The 23,610-nt window shown below is 36.8% G+C and overlaps 1 protein-coding gene across 1 annotated transcript in view; it reads right to left on the bottom strand.

Moving 5' to 3' along the window:
• NNT (nicotinamide nucleotide transhydrogenase) overlaps nt 1–23,610 on the bottom strand; it is a 104,990-nt gene that overhangs the window by 73,597 nt on the left and 7,783 nt on the right. Inside the window, exons 3-7 of the mRNA XM_023216413.3 lie at nt 21,546–21,775; nt 18,985–19,202; nt 16,024–16,111; nt 11,021–11,109; nt 6,600–6,787 (exon numbers count right to left, since the gene is read on the bottom strand). Of these exons, the coding sequence (XP_023072181.1) occupies nt 6,600–6,787; nt 11,021–11,109; nt 16,024–16,111; nt 18,985–19,202; nt 21,546–21,775 (813 nt within the window). The remainder of the gene's footprint in view (nt 1–6,599; nt 6,788–11,020; nt 11,110–16,023; nt 16,112–18,984; nt 19,203–21,545; nt 21,776–23,610) is intronic.

Below are 23,610 nucleotides of genomic sequence, written 5' to 3'. Positions count from 1 at the left end.
CTATGCCATAAATTATTCCTAACAGAACATTTGCTAAATCTAGCCTAGTCACTCACAAAGTGTGCTCAAATACACCCTAAGAACAAGACTGATAAATAGCAATGGAAAAGTCACAGTTTTGGCATCCTCCACTTGAGGACAAGTTGCTCTATCTGCATTGAAAGCTATGAAGAGGTGTGTAGACAGGCTGTGGTTACCAACCCTTGATATTGCAATACTTAAGTTTCTCTCTGTTCTTCAAAATGTCTTCAATATCCTCAAAACAAATTAAACTTTATATAACAATATTACAAAAGTCTATATAATCATAAAATACATTGAAGGGAGGGGATTACAGAACATGAATCAGATAACAAAAAAAGTAATATAATTCCAAAAGAGTTGGGAATCACTGATCTTATAGTTTTGTCCTTTGTGATCATAATGCATACAGTTTAATAAGAGAATGAATAACAAATCCTTACTTTTGGCAAAAACTTTAGTCATCAAAAACAATATTTCTTTGTGGAATTACACAACTAGAGAGTATCAGTTATTCTTGTATCAATGATTCTCTTGTCTGAAAGCACAAGTTTCAACAATTACCATGGAAAGTCATTCTTTTGCGCTATATTTCCACTCCATATGAAAGATAAATTCAACAAGACAGATGGAGAACAAATGTTGATTTTCCAGGAGACTGCAACATCTCAGGTTCATACATGTAAGGAACTTGTATATTAGAGGAAAACACCTCCCACTCAATTCTCCAGAGACATGGAAAATTACCACAAAAGTCCACACCCTTTGAGGGGTATATTTTATAGATCCTAACAAGTATAGATAAAAACAAAAAGTATGGCCACCCTAATCTGGATTGTACCTAAAAAGAGACACAAGTACATATGGCATAAAGTATTTTAATTAACAATCGAGCAATGCATATGTTCCTTCCTCTCTGACAGGACACTTTCTAATTCCCAAACAGCTCTTCCACTACTTCCTAATTCGATCTCCTGAGAGGTCTAGCTAGCCAACCACCTCAAACTGCAGAATGGGCATGTGTCCCAGTTTTGAATAATTTAAGGAAGTTAAGTTCCCAGGCTTAAATTAGCCTCTGCAATATTCCTATCCAAAAGTGAACCAACAGAGTGTTCTATCAGAATTTGTAGATACCACTGAAAAAAATGAAAGGAACTGTACCAACCAAGACCTAAAGAAGGTATCCAGAATTATTAGTTCAGCAACCTTTGCTAAGCCACCATTGTGTACAAAGCACTATGCCAAGCACTGGCATAAATCAAAGACTCCTGCTGCACTCACAGGGAGACAAGATAACTGAGGAATGATGGGACTAAGCACTGCTGTAATAGGAAGAACAAGCAAAGTGCTTTGAGTGCAGGAAAAAGAAAAAAGAACACTACTGCTGAGCAGGAGGCAATAGAAACTGTGGAGGATGTAGTAATTGAGTTGAGTAGGATTTCAAAAAGCAGGCAAGGGCAAGGATAGTATTCCAAAGAGAAGAAGCAATATGTGCAAAGGCAAAAAAGTATCTTGGCCCATTTGAGGAGATAATAGCAGTCAATATGGCTGAAATCAGGCCCAGAGAATAAGATATTAGTTTAACATGAGACCCAAAAGCTAAATCAGGACCAGATAATGAAAGCCAAGAAATACCTTCAAGAAATGCAAACTTTATACCACAGGTAATTGGGGAGTGGGAGACTATCATCCAACTCTGTTCAGTTTAGATGGTTTGCTTCATATAATGATGCTGGGAACCCAAGTCGCCCAAGCTACTGTCATCATTGCTAAAAATCCAGGCCTTAGAACAGCTATGGTTCCCCTAAATTAATAAGGACTAGACCTACAGCTGGGAAGCTACAGGACTTTCAGATGCTCATGATTTTTTAATTAAGAGGTCACCAGAAAGATTTCAAATGGAAAAGTTGGTTTCTGTCAGGTTAAACTTAGCATGTGCTCCACAGTTCTCTTCACTCTCATTGGAACTTAGGTGAAATTTGCCTAAGACACAGTCAGTGCAAAATCACCATGATTCCTTCTCACCCCATACCATACTCCCCTCCCCAATGTACTTATCAGATTTTCAACCTGATTCAGTCCCTTCCTGATTAACTATTCTATGTCTACGACAAGTCTCTCTAAAAGGGTTTCAGATCATTAAGGATGTTAAAAAATCTTGTGTCTCAAAAGCCTTAGCAGAAAAGATTATGAGCACAGCCTAAACATTACCAGAGAGCAGGGTTGCCTTACTTTGGGCTGCCCCAGAGGTCAATGAGCTGTACAGGAAAGTAGAGAGCTTTCCTTTATGTGCACAGCACCACAAAGTGGGGCTGTCAGCTTGGCCCCATCCTCAAGTTACCTGCATTAAGTGAAATTCTCACCTTTAATCCATCACTCAACCCAATAGGGGGGTGAGATGATGGTATAAGATATCAGGCAGCATAACAACTAGCTAGCTACAGAACTATCTCATTCCACACATAATCTATGTAAGTACAAGTTCATTGTTTTTTCAAGACCACCAAGTGACATATACCTAGGACAATAAAAATGTACTAACTCCGTAAAGTTGCTCCCTGAAACTAGTTACTTACCTATGTCTGCCTCTCAACATTCTTATCCATGCCAGGTCTTCAGTCCAGCCTTCCAGGGATCTCAGTCTATATATCTTAGCTTAGAGAATTTCTGACATTTGACTTAATCCCCTTTGAATCCACTCAAGGAAAACTTCAGAACAATTTCTGCTCTGAGGGTCATTCAAGAGTCAGCTACACCATCAGGGCACCCAGGCAAAGGCTCAGGACATAAAGCAGTAAAGGTATAATGCCAAGGACACTGTTGTGTGGGCATTTTTACCTTCATGTACTCTTTCAGTCATTTTTGTTAAATGCTCATGTTTTCTGTTTTCAGTGCCCCAGAGATAGGAAAGATCTGTAGAAAAATCACCTTTTCCCATATAATATTCCAATTCACTTTTTTCTTTCTTCTTTTTTGTGTTTCAAAAAAAAGTAAAGGCCCTTTTCAGCCGGCCTTTTAAGGGTGAGCTCTGAACTGAGGTACTGAGCTTTCTACAAGTTTACAAGGACTTGTAGAAGTTTAATGTGAAGATCGTGGCTTCAGAAAACAAGAAAGGCTTAGTGGAACAGATTACTAAAACTTCTTCAACTAGACTTCAAGATTGTCATACAGTCTGACCTTTTACTAAAGTACACTAACTATAAACTACTTATAAAAAATAAAATACTATGGGGAGAGGGAAAGACACTGAAAGTCAGTATGTGTTTATAAAATAAATCTTGAGTACTATCACTGACATCTAGCTCTGTAATCAATAATAAATCTATATACTCTATTCGAATTATCCCTAGTTCTTTAAAGTATGAGTTGACTAAATAAAACTAGCTTCCTAGCCACATGGCTTACTCCATAAGTAAATGTTTTAGCACCCTCTACTGGCCACTTGTTACATCTAATCCTCTCATAACTTCCCCCACAATGCGCAGCTGCTTCTCAAGAGGTCAGATGGTGACTGCAGCATATGTCACCCCATTCCTTCCTCAGAACCACCTGTGAAACAGCTGAGCCAGGAGCCACTGCCACACAAGAAAAGGATTAATCTTGAAGTGCTCTCCTGACACTGTTTGTGCATGAGTTATGTCTTCACTGACAGATTTCACAACTACCCTGGGTCCAGGGTTTGATCTGTATGCATCTCCCGGAACCAACCACAGGCCTCATTTCTACAATTACAGATGCTCCAATTGCCTGAGCCCTGCCGAGACCCCATATCAGCCTCCTGCCTGTCTGCTTCATCTAGCCGCTCTGCGGGGACGCAGGTATCTGGAGAGACCAGCTCACCTATCACCTGGGTTAACAGAGGACAGAAAGAAAAACACACTTGGGAGGCTTGTTTTCCCCCACAAGCTCACAGATCTGATGCCAATCAATTCTTTGTCCTTAGGTCTATATTAACCAGGTTTTTTGTTGTAGGGGAAGGTACTGGAGGAGAGCTTCTCCTCTTTCATAGCCTAATGACAAAGCAAATTCTAATAATCCACAGTACCTCAGAGAAAGTGAGGCTCCTTCACTAGGATCTAACATAAGCAACCAGGAACCCTTTAAGCTCTCATTATGTGGTCCACTTTCTTTCAGAAAGGAAAAAATTAGAATCAGCATGGTGTTCATTATTCAATAACAAAAGGAAAGGATAGGTGAAGAGAAGAGGTGAGACTATAAAACATGGACAGTTTGCTCATGCCCAAATCTTGCTAGATCAAGCTACTGCTTACTGATTAATAAACACTTATTGGTTTGACATCAGTCATGTACTGAGTACAAAATACTCTTTAGAAGAAGATTTGTAAATGGACTAGAAAGTAATTCCTACCATTAAAAAGCTCACAATTTGGCTGAAAACATGTCAAATGAAATAATTTAAAAATGACAAAGGGTCATTTCCATAAGTAAAAATATACACTGAAAATTCCATAAATACATATACATACAAAGTCCCCTATCTCCCTCTCACACATATATGGAAAAAAAGATCAAAATATTCATAACAGTCATCTCTCTGGTAGAATTTCAAATGATCTGGATTTTTTTTCTTATTTATCACTACTGTTTGAATTTCCTACAAGGAGAAGGTAGTATCTTAACAAAGAAAATGTAAATAAATTAACAATCAATTTATCAAGGGTTTGAGCAGAGGAACCTGCTTATGAATATAATACTGTACATACATCAACAAATGGTGCTGGGATAATTGGCAAGCCACATGCAGAAGAATGAAGCTGGATCCTCATCCCTCATCTTACACAAAAATCAACTCAAAGTTGGATCAAAGACTTAAATCTAAGACCTGAAACCATAAAAATTCTAGAACATAACATCAGAAAAACTCTTCTGGACACTGGCTTGGGTAAAGAGTTCATGAACAAGAACCCAAAAGCAAATGTAACAAAAACCAAGATAAATAGATGGCACTTAGTTTAACTAAAAAGCTTCTGCACCGCAAAAGAAATAAGTCAGAGTAAACATACAACCCACGATAGGAGAAAATTTTCACAAACTATGTATCTGACAAATCACTAATATCCAGAATCTAAAAGGAACTCAAACAAATCAGCAATAAAAAAATAAATAATCCCTCAAAAAGTGGACAAAGGACATGAATAGACAATTCTCAAAAGAAGATATACAAATGGCCAACAAACATATGAAAAAAAATGCTCAACATCACTAATGATCATGGAAATGCAAATCAAAACTACAAGATACCACCTTACTCCTGCAAAAATGGCCATAATTTAAAAATCAAAAAATAACAGATGTTGGCATGGATGTAGTGAAAAGGGAACACTTTTACATTGCTGGTGGGAATGTAAACTAGTACAACCACTGTGGAAAGCAGCATGGAGATTCCTTAAAGAACTAAAGTAGAACTACCATTTGATTCAGCAGTCTCACTACTGGGTATCTACCCAGAGGAAAAGAAGTCATTATATAGAAAAGACATTTGCATACTCATGTTTATAGCAGCACAATTTGCAGTTGCAAAAATATGAAACCAGCCTAAATGCCCATCAATCAACGAGTAGATAAACATACATATACATATACACACACACCATGGAATAGCACTCAGCCATAAAAAGGAACAAAATAATGGCATTCACAGCAACTTGGATGGAGGTGGAGACCATTATTCTAAGTGAAGTAACTCAGGAATTAAAAACTAAATACTGTTAAAAGTGGAAGCTAAGTTATGAGGACACAAAGATATAAGAATGATATAATGGGCTTTGGGGACTCAGGGGTTAAGAGTGGGAGGGGGTTGAGGGATAAAAGACTAAACATTGTGTACAGTGTACACCGCTTAGGTGATGGGTGCACCAAAATCTCAGAAATCACCACTAAAGAACTTTTCCATGCAACCAAACACCACCTGCTCCCCAAAAGCTATTGAAGTTTTTTAAGTTGCAGAGAAAATAATAGTAATAACAATCTTTTCTAAATAAATAGTGTTTTATTCTCTGGAAAAAAAAAATTGTACATACAGTATAATCTATGAACTTACACAAAAACTCACAAAAGGGCTAGGCACGGTGGCTCACGCCTGTAATCGCAGCACTTTGGAAGACCAAGGCAGGCGGATCACCTGAGGTCAAGAGCTCGAGACCAGCCTGGCCAACATGGCAAAACCCCAACTCTACTAAAAACACAAAAATTAACCAGACGTGGTAGTGGATGCCTGTAATCCCAGCTACTTGGGAGGCTGAGGTAGGAGAATCGCTTGAACCCAGGAGACAGAGGTTGCAGTGAGCCGAGACCATGCCACTGCACTCCAGCCTGGGCAATAAGAACAAGACTCCATTTCAAAAAAAAATAAAAAAGTTTTCACAGAAAAAATACTTGAAGGAAATAATTAATGACTATGAATTTTGTCATGTTTTTTCATTTTCTAGTACTTTTATAATAGAAAGTACTAGATCCTTCCTTAAAGAAATTCAAATGTTAAGCAATCATTCACTCTTGCTATTAAAAAAAAAAAAAGTAAAAGTGCTTTTAAAATAACCATTTACTTAATGGCATACCTGGAATAAGTGCTGTGCTGATAAGGATGTCTACTTCCTTGCATTGTTGAGCAAAGAGTTTCATTTCAGCTTCAATGAACTCTTTGGACATCTCTTTTGCATATCCTCCTTGTCCCTCACCAGATTCCTTCAAGTCCACCTCCAAGGGCTCAGCACCAAGAGACTTGAACTGTTCCAAAGCTGCAGCTCTACAGTGATTGTTAAAGTGGAAAGAGTAGTTATTTCAGGCCCTAATAAAGAAGTCAAGATCATCATTTATATCTACCTTTTTAAGAACAACAAACTTTATATTCAAAACTCAACAGTCCCTTTGATGTCATACTTCACTGTTTCAAATTTTTTTCTAAAGCCAAGTAACATATTTAAGAGAATATTCTTTTCTGAAAGATAAAAAACTACTTAGAATTCCAACTTCTACTTAGTTAAGTTGCAGAAGCATTTCACAATTGCCAACTCCAGTAATCAATTGTGTTCCTTATGACCCCGGTGTGGATGATGATGTGATATCTGATATATATCAGGATTTGATATCATTCAAATCATTCAAGATGAGGTTTTTCACTTGAAAATATTCTGAATTTGTTCTTATTAGAGACTTTTCCCACAAAAATAACTCTACATGTAAAATTATTCTAATAAAGTGACTTTTTTGCCCCCTAACCTGTCCTCATTAAATTGTATTTGCAAAAAATAACCTATAAATAGTAGTCAAGCGTAAAATGTGAAACGCCAACACATTTAAATTTTATAAAAATAAATTCAGTTTTAAATAAATAAATAAATCCTATCCAAGTACTGTCTCCTGGTTGGAAAACCAGAACCAACAAAGACCTCAGCTCTGTGGTGGACATGCGTGTAACTCATCAATATCCATTCCACTGTGGTAAATCCCAAACCCACCTAATGACAATAATCAATCAGGGTACTTGTTAAAAGTTCAAATTCCCAGGTCCCTTCCCAGACCCACTGAATTATAATCTCCAGCAAGCAGGCCAGACGCTATATTATTTTTAGCAAGAGCTGCAGTTCATCCTTGTCATCACGGAAGTTTGGGAAACCATGATCTGAGCCAATAAATCCCTAGCAACCATCATGTTCAAGAGTATGCATAAAGGGTAGGACATACAGTCCACGGTTGAGCAAGAGGTTCTCCCTCTGCTGGCTTGAGCAAGCAATCTGGTAGCCCAGATTGCCCCCTGGAGGTAAAGTTGCAACCACAAGTGGAATCAGCCTTAGGAGGAAGCCAAAGCCAAGGACGGCAAAGAGGAGTGATAGAAACTGTTCCTTGATAGCACCGAGAAGCATCTCACTCTAATGTGAAAAGGAAGTCATTCCCCTGGATTTTCAGTTAGAAGAAATAATACATTTTCTTATGGTTTAAGCCAATATGTGTGTATGTACACACACATACATATACACATATATATATGCACACATACATATACACATATATATGCACACATACATATATGTATGTAAAATAATCCAAATTTTGTTCAAAAGTTATATATATATATTTTAAAAAATCTATCAGAAATTATACCAAAATATCACTAGCAATTATATCTGGCTGATAGAATTATAAAAAGTATTTTCACTTTCATCCTTATATTTCTCTGTATTTTTCAATAATGAATTCACATCATTAGAAATATAAGTTATTTTTAAATCTTTGTTGTTATACCTTTGCCCATAAAATAATCTCATCATTTAAAAATATTATAACATATTAGCATTTAAAATGTGTATATCTTTTGACTCCAATATTTCCTTAGAATTTATCTAAGGAATTTATCTGGGGAATTCCATGACCCCACTCAGATATCAAAATCCACGGATGATCAAGCCCCTTATAAAAGACAGTGTAGTATTTGCACACAGCCTACATACATCTTCCCATAGCCTACATACATCTTCCCGAATAACTTAAATCATCTCTAGATTATTTATAATGCCTAACAAATGTAAATGTTATATAAATAGTTGTTATATTATATTGTTTAGAGAATAATGACAAGAAAAATGAAATTGGTTCTAGCTCAGTACAAACACAAACATGTTTTCTGAATATTTTTGATCTGGTTGAACCCACAGATAATAGAACATGGATACAGGGCTTACTGTACGTACATGTAAGTGTATATTGACCTACAGAGTATTGTGTAAATATAGCAAAAAATGTCCATTTATAGAGGCCTAGTTAAATAAATTGCGGTACTTCTATGCACTGGAATCTTCCGCAGCCATTAAAAACATTAATATGTAAGGAAAGATCTTCACGGTCTACTGTTAATTGAAAAAAGGTAAATGGAACAGTAAAATTACATTTTTAATTAATGTATAGAAGAGGGAACACATGAAAATAATTACCACTAGGCAGTGAGACTTTAGGGTATTTTATTTTCTGTTCTTGTGCTTTTTCATATTTTTCTGAATTGGAAGAATAATCATGTACTATTTTATGACAGGAAAGAAAGCAAGGTTTTTATATATTTAAACTTTGTGATACAGGCATTAGGCAAGATAATCACTATTGCTAAGAGGAGTATCTTCTAGTTATTTTTCAAAATAATTCAAAAGTCAGACCATTTAAATACCATTGGGCAATGAGCTGACTGTAAGTTTTTAGGATATTTAACTGAAAATACATACCAGTCAATCTTCCAACAAGAATTTAAAATCAAGTATGTTTTGGATTTCGTATTTATAATATGAAACCAACCCCATCTCAAAATAGTGACTAGAGTAACTAATGAGCTATAATTCTTAGAAAAGTATTAAATCACTTCAGTCATATCTTTCTTTATTATATACTTGAGATACCTGTATAACGAACTTAATAAATTATAAAGAAAGATTGAGTTTTTGTATTTTTCTAATATAAGCAACAGCCATATTCTAGCTGTTGATTCTGTATACAATCTAAAAAATGACATCAATATACTAAATTCTCAGTAGTTCACCCACCACCAAGTTTCAAATCACCTTTAGGTCAAATACATACATTTCCATTTTAATACTACTGTCCACTACAATGAAAACTTAACCTGCTTTCTACTGGCTTGGAGGTCTTGAGAAAACTTCACATCAACAAACAGTAAAAATAAAATGACAGGATCAATGGCATGCTTAACTCTAGCTATGCTTGGTTTGTGTCCTGGTTACTTTGGAAATGACTTATGTTCTCATTTCAGCAGGACATCTTTTTATCAGTATATCACTTTAACTCTAGATAAAGACTATTAACTATATTCTATGGAACATTGTTTACTCTGAAAAGTCACATTCTTCCAACTTTGAATGGTTGCTTTCTTTTCTTTTTTCATCATTCTATATTCTTTTTTTTTTTTTTTTTGAGATGGAGTCTTGCTCTGTCGCCCGAGCTGGAGTGCAGTGGCCGGATCTCAGCTCACTGCAAGCTCCGCCTCCCAGGTTTACGCCATTCTCCTGCCTCAGGCTCCAGAGTAGCTGGGACTACAGGTGCCCGCCACCTCGTCCGACTAGTTTTTTGCATTTTTAGTAGAGACAGGGTTTCACTGTGTTAGCCAGGATGGTCTCGATCTCCTGACCTCGTGATCCGCCTGTCTCGGCCTCCCAAAGTACTGGGATTACAGGCTTGAGCCACCGCGCCCGGCCCATCATTCTATATTCAAGATTAACAGTAGTATTATTCCTCCAGTACCCTCAGCTGATAATAAATAACTACATTTTTCAACCTCAAAAATTATTAAAACACATATTAACCGTACTCAACTGACATTTAATAAAATCCAGTGTCTAGTGTCTTCTGAAATGAAGAAGAATTTTAATCAAACTTCTCTTTAAAGACAATCTAGGAAAATGTGTATATGTCTGCGTTAAAGAAATACACAGTGTATTTCTTTATAAATCAAGTACTTTCACCCAGTGGCTCAAAAATTATCAGAAAAATATATGCAGCTCTATCTTAACATAAAACACAGGAAGCATAAATAATGCAGTAATAATAATTCATGTGTTGCTAGTCAGGTGAAGTGCCAGTCAGCTTTATTTGCTTCTATCCATTCAAGGTAGGGCATGCCCCCACTCAGACTGCTATTTTACTCTTTCTTCAGATTCACAAACATCTTTGTTCATGCCCTAACTAGTGCCTAAAAGCATTCTGAACAGAAATAGGTAAAGCAACATGTTAGAAACTCAGGATAGAAAGAATTCTGGTCCCACTGTCAATCCACCAAAGAAAACAGAGTTGTGAGTTGTTAGTTTAAGTAATACATTTTCACTTTGCATTAACTTTTAAAAAGTGGAAACATTTTTAAATGGAAAGAGCTTATAGACGAGTTGCAATGTGCTACTTCAGTTTATAAGTTTTAAGGAAAGTGTAATATGCCCCTGAAACAAAATGTTTTTACCTTAACATCAGTCACTAGTAAAGCACTCACCTTGTGTCAAATCCTCGAACGATTGCACCCATCGACTTTGCTGCGCCTGCAGAAGCAAGCCCAGCAACACCACCACCAACTATCAGAATCTAGAAAAGAAGATAGACCCAGTTATGTATTAAGGCTCATTATCAACTAATAATGAAAAATCATCAGCTAACAATTATTGGTGCCTAGTATAAGTTTAGCATCAATAAATGGCGGTGCTGATAGTGATGATGATCAGCCCTTAGTAACTGTATGGAGCACATAGACTATTCTTTAACTGAACCACCACTGATCTTAAAATTTTATGAAAGAAACAACTGCTAGCAAAGGCCAACAACAATTCACTAAAAATAGCCTAATAATCAGCATATCCATGTAAAAGCAACCTAAGCATGATCAGCATTACGTATGTTGAAGATTAAGAGATTCTTTTCCACTGTCTAAAAGTTCCTTCTACTAAAAGTCCCAGTGTGGCAATCTAACTACCTTTACTCTACCAAATTATAAGGTTTTTCTTTGTTCATCAAACATCAAAATACATTTCAAAGATGGGTACAACATGGGTGAAACATCTACCCCAACCTCTATTTTGAGCCAAAATGCTTCTGAAAGGAACAGCTGATGAGCAACCACAATTCTGAACCATTTTGAGCAACTCTCCCTAAGTCTGAGGCAATGAAACTAATGTCCCTAATCATGAAGGATCAGCAACAAGAGAACCAAAGAATTCCTCAGAAACAAGAGTCTCCCCCGCCTTCTAAGAAACAAAGTAAGAACAATATTGTCTCCAGTCTGGAATGGGCCTTCCAGAGTAAAGTCCTGTTATACATCCCATAAACAGTCAATTGAAAGCAACACTTTGTTTCTGTAGAAAAAAATGCCAACCACGGAATCAGTGAAGCTTACAAATTGACACCCACCCATCATGCTCACATGTCCTTCTGCCTTTACAAAGACTAGGCTAGTCAGACTGTGCACCAGTGAGCTCTGGGCAGTGTCTCAAAAGTCACGGGAATTGATCTTGATAATGATGCTGTGTTTAGGGACATGGGGAAGTCTATAGGAAAGGGGGCAAAGAGTGACCAGAGGGAATAAGCAGGCTCTAGGCTCCAAAGCACCAACTTCTTCCACACAGAAGCTCCATCGCCACCGAAAGAAAGAGAGAAAGAGGAGAGAGAAAGAGAGGAGAGAGAGAAAGAGAGAAAGAAAGAGAGAGAAAGCAAGAAAGCGAGAAAGCAAGAAAGAAAGAGTAAAGAAAAGTAAGTAAAAGTCACAGGACTTGGCCAAGTTATCCTGAATCAAGACATAACAACAACAACAAAAAAAAACCCATACTTTAAAAAACAGAATCGCACAAAAAGAGCAGATCTTACTATAGAAATTTACTTTTTCTTTCTAAAGCATGGAGTAAAGAAAAAGACACAGAAAATAAGAGTCAGAAAGCTTAGGTCAAAATCCTGACTCTGTTACTAACTTGTTCTGGGTGATCTTGGGCAAGCTGCTTATCATCTGCAATACAGCAATCAAAGTGCCTTCTCAGACTGTTGTTACATTAAACAATGGAATCTAACTGAAGCACTTACTGCTAACTGTTACACTGTAGGCATATGCTCAAGAAATAGTATGGGGCCAGGCAGGTGGCTCAGGCCTGTGATCCCAGCACTTTGGGAGGCTGAGACAGGAGGATCCCTTGAGCTTTGGAGTTCAAGACCAGCCTGAGCAACATAGTGAGATCCTGTCTCTATTAAAAAATAAGAAATAAAATCCTAAAAAGAAAAAAAAAGAAATAGTATGGGAAAGGGCAGGAGAAAGGAAATAACTTTAGGAACACTGTTTGTGTTCACTCATATAACTTGCTCCTCCTCTGGCCTTCCCCATCTGAGTAAAGGCAGTAACTATGCACAATTGTTTAAGCCAAAATGGGGAATTTGTCAACTCCTCCCTTTGCATATACTTCCATTTCCAATTCATCAACAAGTACTACTGGTTTTAACTCCCAAAGATCTCCCCTAATCCAGATAAAATCCTTCACCTTTCTCTACATTTCTGGTGCTGCCATCTTCCCAGGTATAACCAATTGCTGACAGATATTGCCTTCACCATACTATCTACTCCCCCACAGAACAGCCACATGATTTTTTTTAAATACTAAACCAAACATTTCCCTCACCTGCAGGAGAATCCAAAGTCTATAACATGACCTAGAAGAGAAGCCCCACAAGATCCAGCCTAGACCTTCCTTTCCGACATCATCTCAGATCACTCATCTTGTTCACCACACTCCAAGACCAACGGTCTTCTTTATTTTTCCAGAACCTAAATACTGGAATCCTAAATGCTTGGAATCCTTAAACTCTTATTTCCCTCTTCCATGCTTCAAATTTCAGCTCAAAGGTCAGACGAAGCTTCCCCATCACTCTACTAAAGAGACCTGTGCCCATTACTGTCATATCATACAGTTCATTTTTTCCTGTGTGAAATTATCTCATGGCCGGGTGCAGTGGCTCATGCCTGTAATCCCAAAATTTTGGGAGGCCAAGACAGGAAGATTGTTTGAGCTCAGGAGTTCCAGATCAGCCTGGAGTGAAAACTCCAGGCAGAGTGAGAACCTGCCTCCAAAAAGAAACCAAGTCAAAAATAATAATAATAATAATAAAATAAAATTACCTCAGGCATTCATTTGATCTTTTGTCTCCTCACTGTGACCCCTACTGGAGTGTAAGTTTTGTGCAGCAGGGATTTTCTCTTGTTCATGCCATATCCCCAGCTCCTAGAACAATGCCTCACATATCATTGTCTTGGGCCACATATAAAATACACTAGCTAACACCAACGATTGCTGATAAGCCAAAAAAACAAAAAGGCAACAAAAATCACATAATGTTTTAAGAAAGTCTACAAATTTGTGTTGGGCCGCACTCAAAACCATCCTGGGCCACACGTGGCCCACAGGCTGTGGCTTGAACAAACTTGTTTTAGCAGGTAAGAACCCTCCATGTTTAAAGGAAATCCAAATAAAAGACTGTATTATGCAACCCACCTTAATGAGCTGTACCAGTACCTTCAATTTCAGAAAACTATTTCTGTCATGTAACCAAAGTCCCTTAAGCTGCAATTTAAATTTTCAGTAAAGATAGTCACTCCACCTTTTAAAGGCTCATTCTCTTTTCTTTAAGCATCTTGTCTTTTGTTTCACTTTTTAATATCTTTTATTCGGCCGGGCGCGGTGGCTCAAGCCTGTAATCCCAGCACTTTGGGAGGCCGAGACGGGCGGATCACGAGGTCAGGAGATCGAGACCATCCTGGCTAACACGGTGAAACCCCGTCTCTACTAAAAATACAAAAACTAGCCGGGCGAGGTGGCGGGCGCCTGTCGTCCCAGCTACTCGGGAGGCTGAGGCAGGAGAATGGCGTAAACCCGGAGGCGGAGCTTGCAGTGAGCTGAGATCCGGCCACTGCACTCCAGTCCGGGCGACAGAGCGAGACTCCGCCTCAAAAAAAAAAAAAAAAAAAAAAAAAAAAACAAAAAAAAAAATATCTTTTATTCACAGCTTTTCTCTCAACTTCCACATATATCTAGAAAGATTATAACCGAAGTAGACTCGTGCATCAAAGCATTCAGTCAATTTAAGGACAGCATCGAACTTCTGGCCACTATGCGTGCCAGACATTTTTTTATGATTCCGAGAAAGTCAAAATTTAATCATTGTACATCTCACATCTGCGTTGTTTGCTCACACTTTCTTGCTAAGTATTCTGGCCTCCACTTAAACCGCATTTTTTTCACCTGGCCTGTTTTTCAAAACAATATAATTTCTCAAAGCTGCTATCAGCTTTTGTTTTAATTGTTTTCCAGATTTATTTTGTGTGAGAACTCTGGGCTTATATAACAAAGTACTTAAGAGCAGGAAGCACCAGTAAACCTGTACCCTACAGGTAGGTAAATGACCACATTTAAAGTCAAGTTTCCTGTACCTAGTGCTATGGTTTGGATGTGCTTTGTTCCAGTGAAAACTCATGTTGACATTTGATCCCAAATGTGGCAATATTAGGAGGTGGGGCCTAGTGGGAGGTGTTTGGGTCATGGGAGTGGATCTCTCATGAACAGATTAATGCCCTCCCTGGGAGTGGGGGGCTGAGTTCTCACTCTGTGGGTTGATAGAAGAGCCAAGCTCCTTCGGTTTCTCTCTCTTGATTCCTCTCTCACCATGTGATCTTTTTTGCACACGCCTGCTCCCTTTACACTGTCCGTCATGAGTTGAAGCAGCCTTGAGGCCCTCACCAGATGCAGCTGCCAAATCTTGAACTTTCCAGCTACCAGAATTATGAGCCAAATAAACCTCCTTTTTTAAATAAATTACCCAGTCTTAGGTATTCTCTTTTAGTAACACAAAATGGACTAAGACACCTAGCCTCAGGATTTCCATTGTTACTGAGTGTACATAGGATTGAAGGGTCACAATATGACCTCCTATTCTTTCAGCAAGCCATCGTCACCTCTCATCATTAACTGCTACTTTCTGCTGTCAGTGTGGATTAAAGACACTGGCACCCTTTCTCTCCGCCAAATACCCTGATTACACCACCTCCCATTTCCTCTCTTCTTGATCCAAAAATTGGCAAGAAGTAAAGAAACCAAAAATACCTTGTATATGTGCCAAAATGTTGCAAAAATTGAGAAACCCAGAATCTTCAGAATGGTATCTTGAAGATTCGTTTTAAAAAATTAATAATATATAGGCTACAGAGGACAAGTTATCCAAAATTCTTTTAAAAACTCAAATTAGTAAGTTAAAAAACAGAAAAGACTAGAACTTTCAGAAGGTCAAAGTTCATTTTTTTCTAGCAATCTTAAACGTTAAGCTTTGAGGCTTCATGAAATATTTATACACACCAAAAAGTCATCAATGTGAGGTTAACATATAAAAATTTTTAAATAACTATATTTTGAGACTATACATCCCCTTTCCTTTAATCAATGTATATTATAAAGAAACATTAAAAGTTGTACCTACCTTAGCTGGAGGAACTTTTCCAGCAGCTGTGATCTGACCAGTAAAAAAACGTCCAAAATGATTTGCTGCTAGGACAACAGCCTTATAACTTTAAAAATAAATAAATAAATAAATAAATAAATAAATCCATAAAAGGAGAGATCTCAGACTCACATATCATCACAAGTTATCAATGAAGTTTTGTCAAAGAATAATCATTAATATTTATATAGTATGTACTATGTGTCAAAAACAGTTCTAAGTGTTGTATATATACTTGCTCCTTTAATTTTCACACTAAGCCTATGGATAGGTACAATTAGTATCTTCGTCCCATAGGTGAGAAAACTGAGATACAGAATGAGAGACTTGCCCAAGGTCACTCAGCTAGGAAATGGTAGAGCCAGAAGTCTAACACAGGTAGCCTGCCTACAGAGGCACTCTCTTATCCATTATGCACCCACCCTCTTCATAACAAGTACTGTAGAACATAATAGAAAATGTAATGAATGAAAGATAGGAACATACTAACAATGGTTTTCTTTGGGTGCTAGGACTATACATCCTTCACACTTACTTTACTATATTGTCCAAATCTTCTTTGATGACTAGGTAGTGCTTAGGTAATGGGGGGAAAATCTTTAAAATAAAAAAAAATTAGGTCATCCATAGGCTTGTACATAATAAGATTCCAACCTCGGAGAACAGAAGAAACACTTCCCTTGATCTCTAATGTTTCAAAGTATGGGATTTTCAGATATACTGACTGATTACCTTTGTGATCTTGGGCAAATTTTTAAAATTTTCTAAACCTTGGTTTCCTCATCTATAAAGTGAGGACAAAAAGCATCTATCTTTTAGGGTCGTGAGGACTAAATGAGATAATGCAGGTGAAACACTTGGCATAAAGCCTGTCACATAGAAAATGCTCAGTGAATATTAAGTGTTTTAGCCAAAGAAACAAACTATTTAATAAATCAAATAATTTTCATACTATTTTATATGTAAAAGGCACTTTTGCATTCTTACTTGGTAATATATACACTGGCTCAATATTATAAAGCAACTATTAAAACTCCCCTGCTAGGTGACAACAAAATCTTCTCCCTGATCATATTTTTACATAATAATACTTAATATAATAAGTGATGCAAAAACATATAAAGTCACCAATATTAAGTTAATCATACTGGAGCAAAAAATAATACTTTAGAGATTATGTTATCTGTTGCTCTTCTGAATTCAAGTGACAGCAATTTTTAATGGGCAAATATGACAAAGATTCAAAGGCCACTGTAAGAAATTAATTGTGGAATTAATGCTCTAAAAGATTCAGTTGCTATTCTGAAAAATAAATCACAAAAGGAGGTTGATTACACAGGAAATGTACGAGAAGACATTTACAGTGAAAAAAGTTAATAAATTGGACATTTTCTTCATGACAGCAAAAAAGTTCAGAATGAACAGGAATGAAGTGGAAGCAGCACATCTTCACTGTAATATGGCTGTGTGTATGAATGAGACAGATAATGATTTATCATACATTGTATGGATATGTATACTAGATTATTCCTTTTACACTATGCTCTCTGCACATATCAGCTCAGGACATAAAACAGTGATTCCTCAAATTGTGATCCCTGGGTCCCTGAAGGTTTAAACTTCAGACAAATCTGGGACCATAGCGGATGAGATGGAGAGTAGGAATATTTCTACACAATCCTGTCATACTCAGTGTACCCAAAACTACTCAGCTCTTATTGGATTTATTTACATTGTCTCATAATATTTCATTTGCTCAAAAGATGCAACAGCTAAAACCCCTTGATCTAGAGTGACTGGTTTTGATATTCTTTCACATAAGTGCATTTCAGAATCAACAGCACCCTTAAAAGTTAACATTATACATTTTCTAGATAAAATTTTAAGTCACATTAGGCTAAATAAATTTAAAAGCGTGCAGCTAAAAACACAAAGTAGAATCTATGACATATTTCCTATGCTAAAATATAAAACCTAAGAAAACTTTCTGCTTATGTGTCAGGCTATAAAAGGCTTTATTCATGTTAGTCATGTTAGTGCCTTTTATGCAGTTTTTTTTAAAAGATTTTCTTTGTGCCTCATTAATATTAGCAAATTGTCAACTACTAATAGTTTTCATGCTTAAAATCTTATTTAATTAGTTTCTTAGAGAAGTTGCTTCATAAGCATTATCCCATTTCCAGATTGTTCCCACCCTTTAAGGCAAAGTCAGCAGTACACTGCGTTCATGCAGCTATTCCTGTCCCTCACCCATGGCAGGCATGATTACTCAATCATAGCCACATTCCTCCAAGCAGAATGGGCCTTAGAATCCTTCTCAACATAGTACGCCAGGCAATCAACAGAGAATGTATTGGTGCTATTGGGCAAATGAAGCATATTACCATCTTGACCTTAAAGGTAGAAGACATAGCCCTCAGTTATCAATATGGGTTTTGACATCAGATGAAACTTCCTCTAGTCCAGACCTTTTTCCTATTCTTTAAATATTTTATAAATTTACCTCAGCAAAACCTAATTAAGATGGTAAATCCACTAATATATACATATTAATTTAACCACATGAAATTGTCACTATTCAACCATTTTTGACCCATGAAAACAGTAACTTCAACCTAATATATACATGTACACACACACACATATGAAATATAGTGTGTTCCTCATACAAATAATCTGACAGCTATTTGTTTTGGTGGATGGAAACATTACTACTCTTCTATTCAATAAGATTAAAAAGGAATATATAATAGAGTTCATTTCCTATCTAATTACTGTAAAACAGTAAAAAGAGTCAAAAATAATTTAAATGCACTCTCAAAAGGCTGCAATCTACAACAACAATTACAAGTAAAATCACTGTAAAAGAGAAGAGCTACAGTGTAAAGGTTTCTGTAGCACCATTGTGCTTTTGCTCAATTGAAATGGAAAAGAACCTACCCTGCAATGTTGGCCATGGAGCTTAGTGCATCATATCCCTGAGCAATTGTAACTCTTGGAACCTGGTCCATTGCCAGAACTGTAGTTTTTCTTTGGGAAAGTTTATTTAGCAACTCTGGATTTTGGGCTGGGTAAATAAAACTAATCAGTGTTCCCGATGTCTTTAAAAGGTCAGCTTCATGAACACCTAATGTTGGATTAACCATAGGGGCTCGCACCTGGGAAAAAAATCAAGTCACAGATTAAAAATATAAATACCTTAATCTTATTTTTAACTAAACAGGAAAACTTAGATAATATGCCATGACTTAAATAATACTCCAGAAATAAATCTGCCATCAATAAATTTCTGACTAAAAAAGCACACACAGACATATACCATCTATCCCCTGCCTAATGACCTGTGGACTGGTCTGAGTAAAGGGTACACACACCTGGGAAATACAAAATACTGAGACTGGTTTGACAATTAACTGCAGAGAGGTAAAAAAATATATGGAAGCTCTCCAGCAAACCTGCAGTCCCCAAAACTTATTACCCTGGTAATATTAACAGATATTAGAATAAACAGACAGGAAGTTTTGTTGTGTGTTCAATCCTTCAAGCAAGATTCAATCCTTGCTAATTTTGGCAAGCATAAATATTTGGAGTGATGAGACATTAAGAACATTGTAAACTAAGTAGAGATTTATGTCACTTTAAAATTCCAGGTGACTATTTAGAGATGAACACAATTCACACTAGTAACCGTGCTGAATTGGGTTTAAGTCAAAAGCTACAATATATTTTGTTACGTTAAGAAGTATCAACTAAGTCAATGAATACACACTCCATATGCTTGAAAGTTTCCAATAACCACTTTTTAAAGCCAAATTTTTAAAATTGCATTTTAAATATATTTTAAAATATGTTTTATATCCAAATTTAAAATCAACCTTCAAATAAAATATCGCATTTCATTAGTTCCCAGTTAGCAATAGTGCTTTTAGGCAAGTAAACACAGAAAACACAGCCTCTGGGACTTATGTTTTAAATACAAACACAAACATTGGGTCAATAAGTTTATCTCACAGCATTTCACCTCAATTTACCTATGAGACACCTTTGTCTGCTATTCCCATTTCATTCATGTTGATCTGGTGATGCATATTTCTAGGTTCTGGACTTTAATTAAGGCTCTCTGACAAGGTCTACTTTTCCTCCAAGAAAATCTATAACATAGATTTAGTAAAAGTTAGAAAACAACTCTGAATTGATTCTACTGGCCCCTATCAAATGCTCAGCTGAGACCGTTGTCATCTGAGTAAGTCAAGCCAATAGAATGTTTCCCTGAATGCGCTCCTCAGGATATTAACAGACTTGGCTCAAACGAGAGGCCCCCCAAGATCAAGAAGTTTATTAATGCTAGTACTGTAGAAGGTCATATAGTATTCTATGTTACAGTATTTCTGAGCACACCATTAACTGCTTATATACATTGTGAATCCCTAAAAGGAACACAAAGCATTTCTAAAATGTAAACACACCCTTATAGGGCTTTTTCAAGACATCTCAAAAGATGATCTCTAGCATAAATATGAGAATGAATTATACTTCTCTTTAAGTAATTTTACTATATATCTAGTTATATCACCAAGTATTTGTAAACTTAAACGTTTAAAAAGCTTTAGCTGAGTTGCAGTTAACCCCCATACCACCAATTTTGCTATTAACTTTCAATAGCAAATATTGGTTTTGTAACATTAACAAAAACCACCTGTCAAGTGTTAGGATTTTGTCAAGTTATTCAGTGGATTTTATGTAAGGAAATAAAAAAACTATGTGATTGATACCTCATAGAAATTAATGTAGAAAAAAAGCTTGTATTTCCTGAAAAAAGTGAGTTACTTCCCTGTTTGCCTTGGTTGCAGGCTTAGCATTTAATGCTCAATTCTAGTTATCATCTGTGCTAGATCCTTGATACAGTCTCTTCCCCTTACTCTAAAGGATTTTTTATTCATCTATTAATTCTCAAGTCCTTTAGTATATAGATTTCTGTTATATATTGCCTTAAGAACTTATTTTAAAGTAGGTAAAGCTACTTGCCACTCAGCCCAAAGCTGCTTTCTCCAAAATAGTCATGCCCTCTCTAGAACTAGCACTTATGTCAGTGTAAATCATTGTGCCTTCAGGTGTCAGAAGATCACTGAACATTCAGTCCCAGACTAAGTTCCACACCTTCTTTCCATTCTAGCAGTAAATGTTCACGTGTGGGTATTCTGGATATATATGGACCATGTAGAACGAATTTTTCCTAGCCAATTAAAAGAAAATGTTCATATAGCAAATATAAAAATGAAGATCACTATTTCTCTCCTCATGGTTAAACAAAGATCATATTGTCTGATAAAAGTTTTACTGGAGTATGAAGAATATGACAACATGCAATCATTTCTTTGAGAAAAATACACTATTTGAAAATAGGAAAAGGTGTAACTCCAGAGAAAGTAATTTAATTTTTCTATGAAAAGACTTAAAAAAGTTAGCATGCTATAAATGAGAGAGGCAAAAGGAATAATTACTTTGACCACCAAATCAGAAGCCAGCGCTTCCTTTGCCCCTTGGATTTGGGCACCTGCCGCTCTATAGTGATCATCTGAGAACTTGGAAGCTTCGCCCGCACCAGATTCCACGACAACATTAAAACCCTGCTTGACCAAGGTCTGAACGCCAGCAGGAGACAATGCCACTCGCTTCTCATTTTGGAATATCTCTCTGGGGACTCCAACAGTCAGTTGCTTATATGGAATTCCTACAAACAAGCAAAGGCAAAAAAAAAAAGAATACATTTGGTAAAAAACAAACAAAGAATGTTTAAAAACAGTTTTCAGAAAACTGAAAGGGGCAATCTTTTCTTCAAAATACACCACACATGCAACCTGCTGTTCAGAATGATGTTCCTGATTCATACTTACAATTCTTTGACTTTTTTGATAGAGGATATGAAACTTTTATGCCTAGTCTTCTGAAACTTCTGAATATTTTATTTAATCAATTGGCTTTCTTCAAGGAATATAACAAACTTAGTTGATTTATAGGCGAAAAAAAGTGGGTTTAGAGATCCCTCCACATGCTGATTCCACTCTTCAAACTAAGCCCTTCCGGTTATGGTCTCATTGTCCTTACTTTTAACAAAAATGGAAGTAATTAGCTATTTTGAAGAACAACTGTATCCTAGACATTTTGATGGCCTGCCACACTCAAAGTTCCCTTCCAGGCAATTTGGCCACAGACAATGCCTCATAAATTTCTAAGTGTTGTATCTTAAGATTTCACACACTCAGCCACTTAGAGAGGGATCAGCAACAGTGTCAAGGACAATCATCTACAGGGCAGATAAGGAAAACTAGCAGCTGCACCTTATGAGATCACTTAGACAGGAACTCTGTCCAAGGACACTATATGTTGGCCAGTGACTACTCAACCCACTGGGTTCTCTCTCAAGGAGTTTGAATGGGAGACCCAGAGAAAGGGACAAGGAGAGTAGATCACTGCAAATGTTATTTGTAAGCACAGCTACGAGGTAATCAAAGGGAGGCCAGCAGTAACAGTGGCAGAAACATCAGTAGTAGATATTTAAAGAGAGAAGATAGGTCACAGCCATGAATTCCACAAATAACATTCCGCTTATCCAAGGAGTAGACGGGGGGTTTCTGGGCCCTCACACTTGCCAAGAATCCACATAGCAAATCCTCATCACAAAATATAATCTGATGTGATTCCGTTTCTTGCAACCCAAAAAAGCCTATATAGTACAATCTTATATTTAGATATGGTCCAGACCATCTTTAGCTATAGGATATCAGTTTCTCCTGATGTTTTACTTAATATGCAGCATAAACATTTTTTAATGAAGAGTATCTGTTTCTATCTAAGGTTTATTAAAGCTTAGGAAACCCAGGATGTGAATATGTATAATTTCAAAATGAATGAAATTATCCCTACAGAGTAACTTATTAAGACCTTAGAGAAATTAAGTCAACCTAGACCTGAATTTGAACACTGTCTTAGATTCCACACTACCTATATAGTAATAATTTACAGTACACAAAAGGCAAATAATGCTGAATCTTACTCCTTACTTGAAGGAGAGGGAAGAAAATAATAGAAAGCTGGCAAATATTTGGATTGACATACAAAGCTCAATCACATACACTTATCTCAAGTTCACTTATCTGACAACCTCAAATTGTCAGGCTCTACATGGCAAAAGCAAGGAAGCCACCAAAGATGACTGAAGCCATGTCGAAAGAATTTAGAAGCCAATGTGAAAGGGCTTCCACTGACCAAATAAGAGATGATTTGAGCGCATACAAGGGACAGAGAAACTGGCTAAACAATACCAAGATAATTCAATCAGCCAAACCTAGAATGTTGTAAATTCTACAGAGCAACAATGAAATTCTTCAGTATATTAAAAGGAAAAAAGAAGAGGGGAACTTATAGACAAAAGAGACATAGCAAATGTGTGTGGACCCTGTTTGGATCACTCTTTGAACAAGCCAGCTGTAAAGAAAAAAGGGAAGGAAGGAAGGAAGGAAGGAAGGAAGGAAGGAAGGAAGGAAGGAAGGAAGGAAGGAAGGAAGG

This window comes from Piliocolobus tephrosceles, chromosome 4, assembly GCF_002776525.5.
Source record: "Piliocolobus tephrosceles isolate RC106 chromosome 4, ASM277652v3, whole genome shotgun sequence".
Taxonomy (NCBI): domain Eukaryota; kingdom Metazoa; phylum Chordata; class Mammalia; order Primates; family Cercopithecidae; genus Piliocolobus; species Piliocolobus tephrosceles.
Note: the sequence above shows the minus strand (reverse complement) of the source record. Positions and strands in the feature narration are given on the sequence as shown.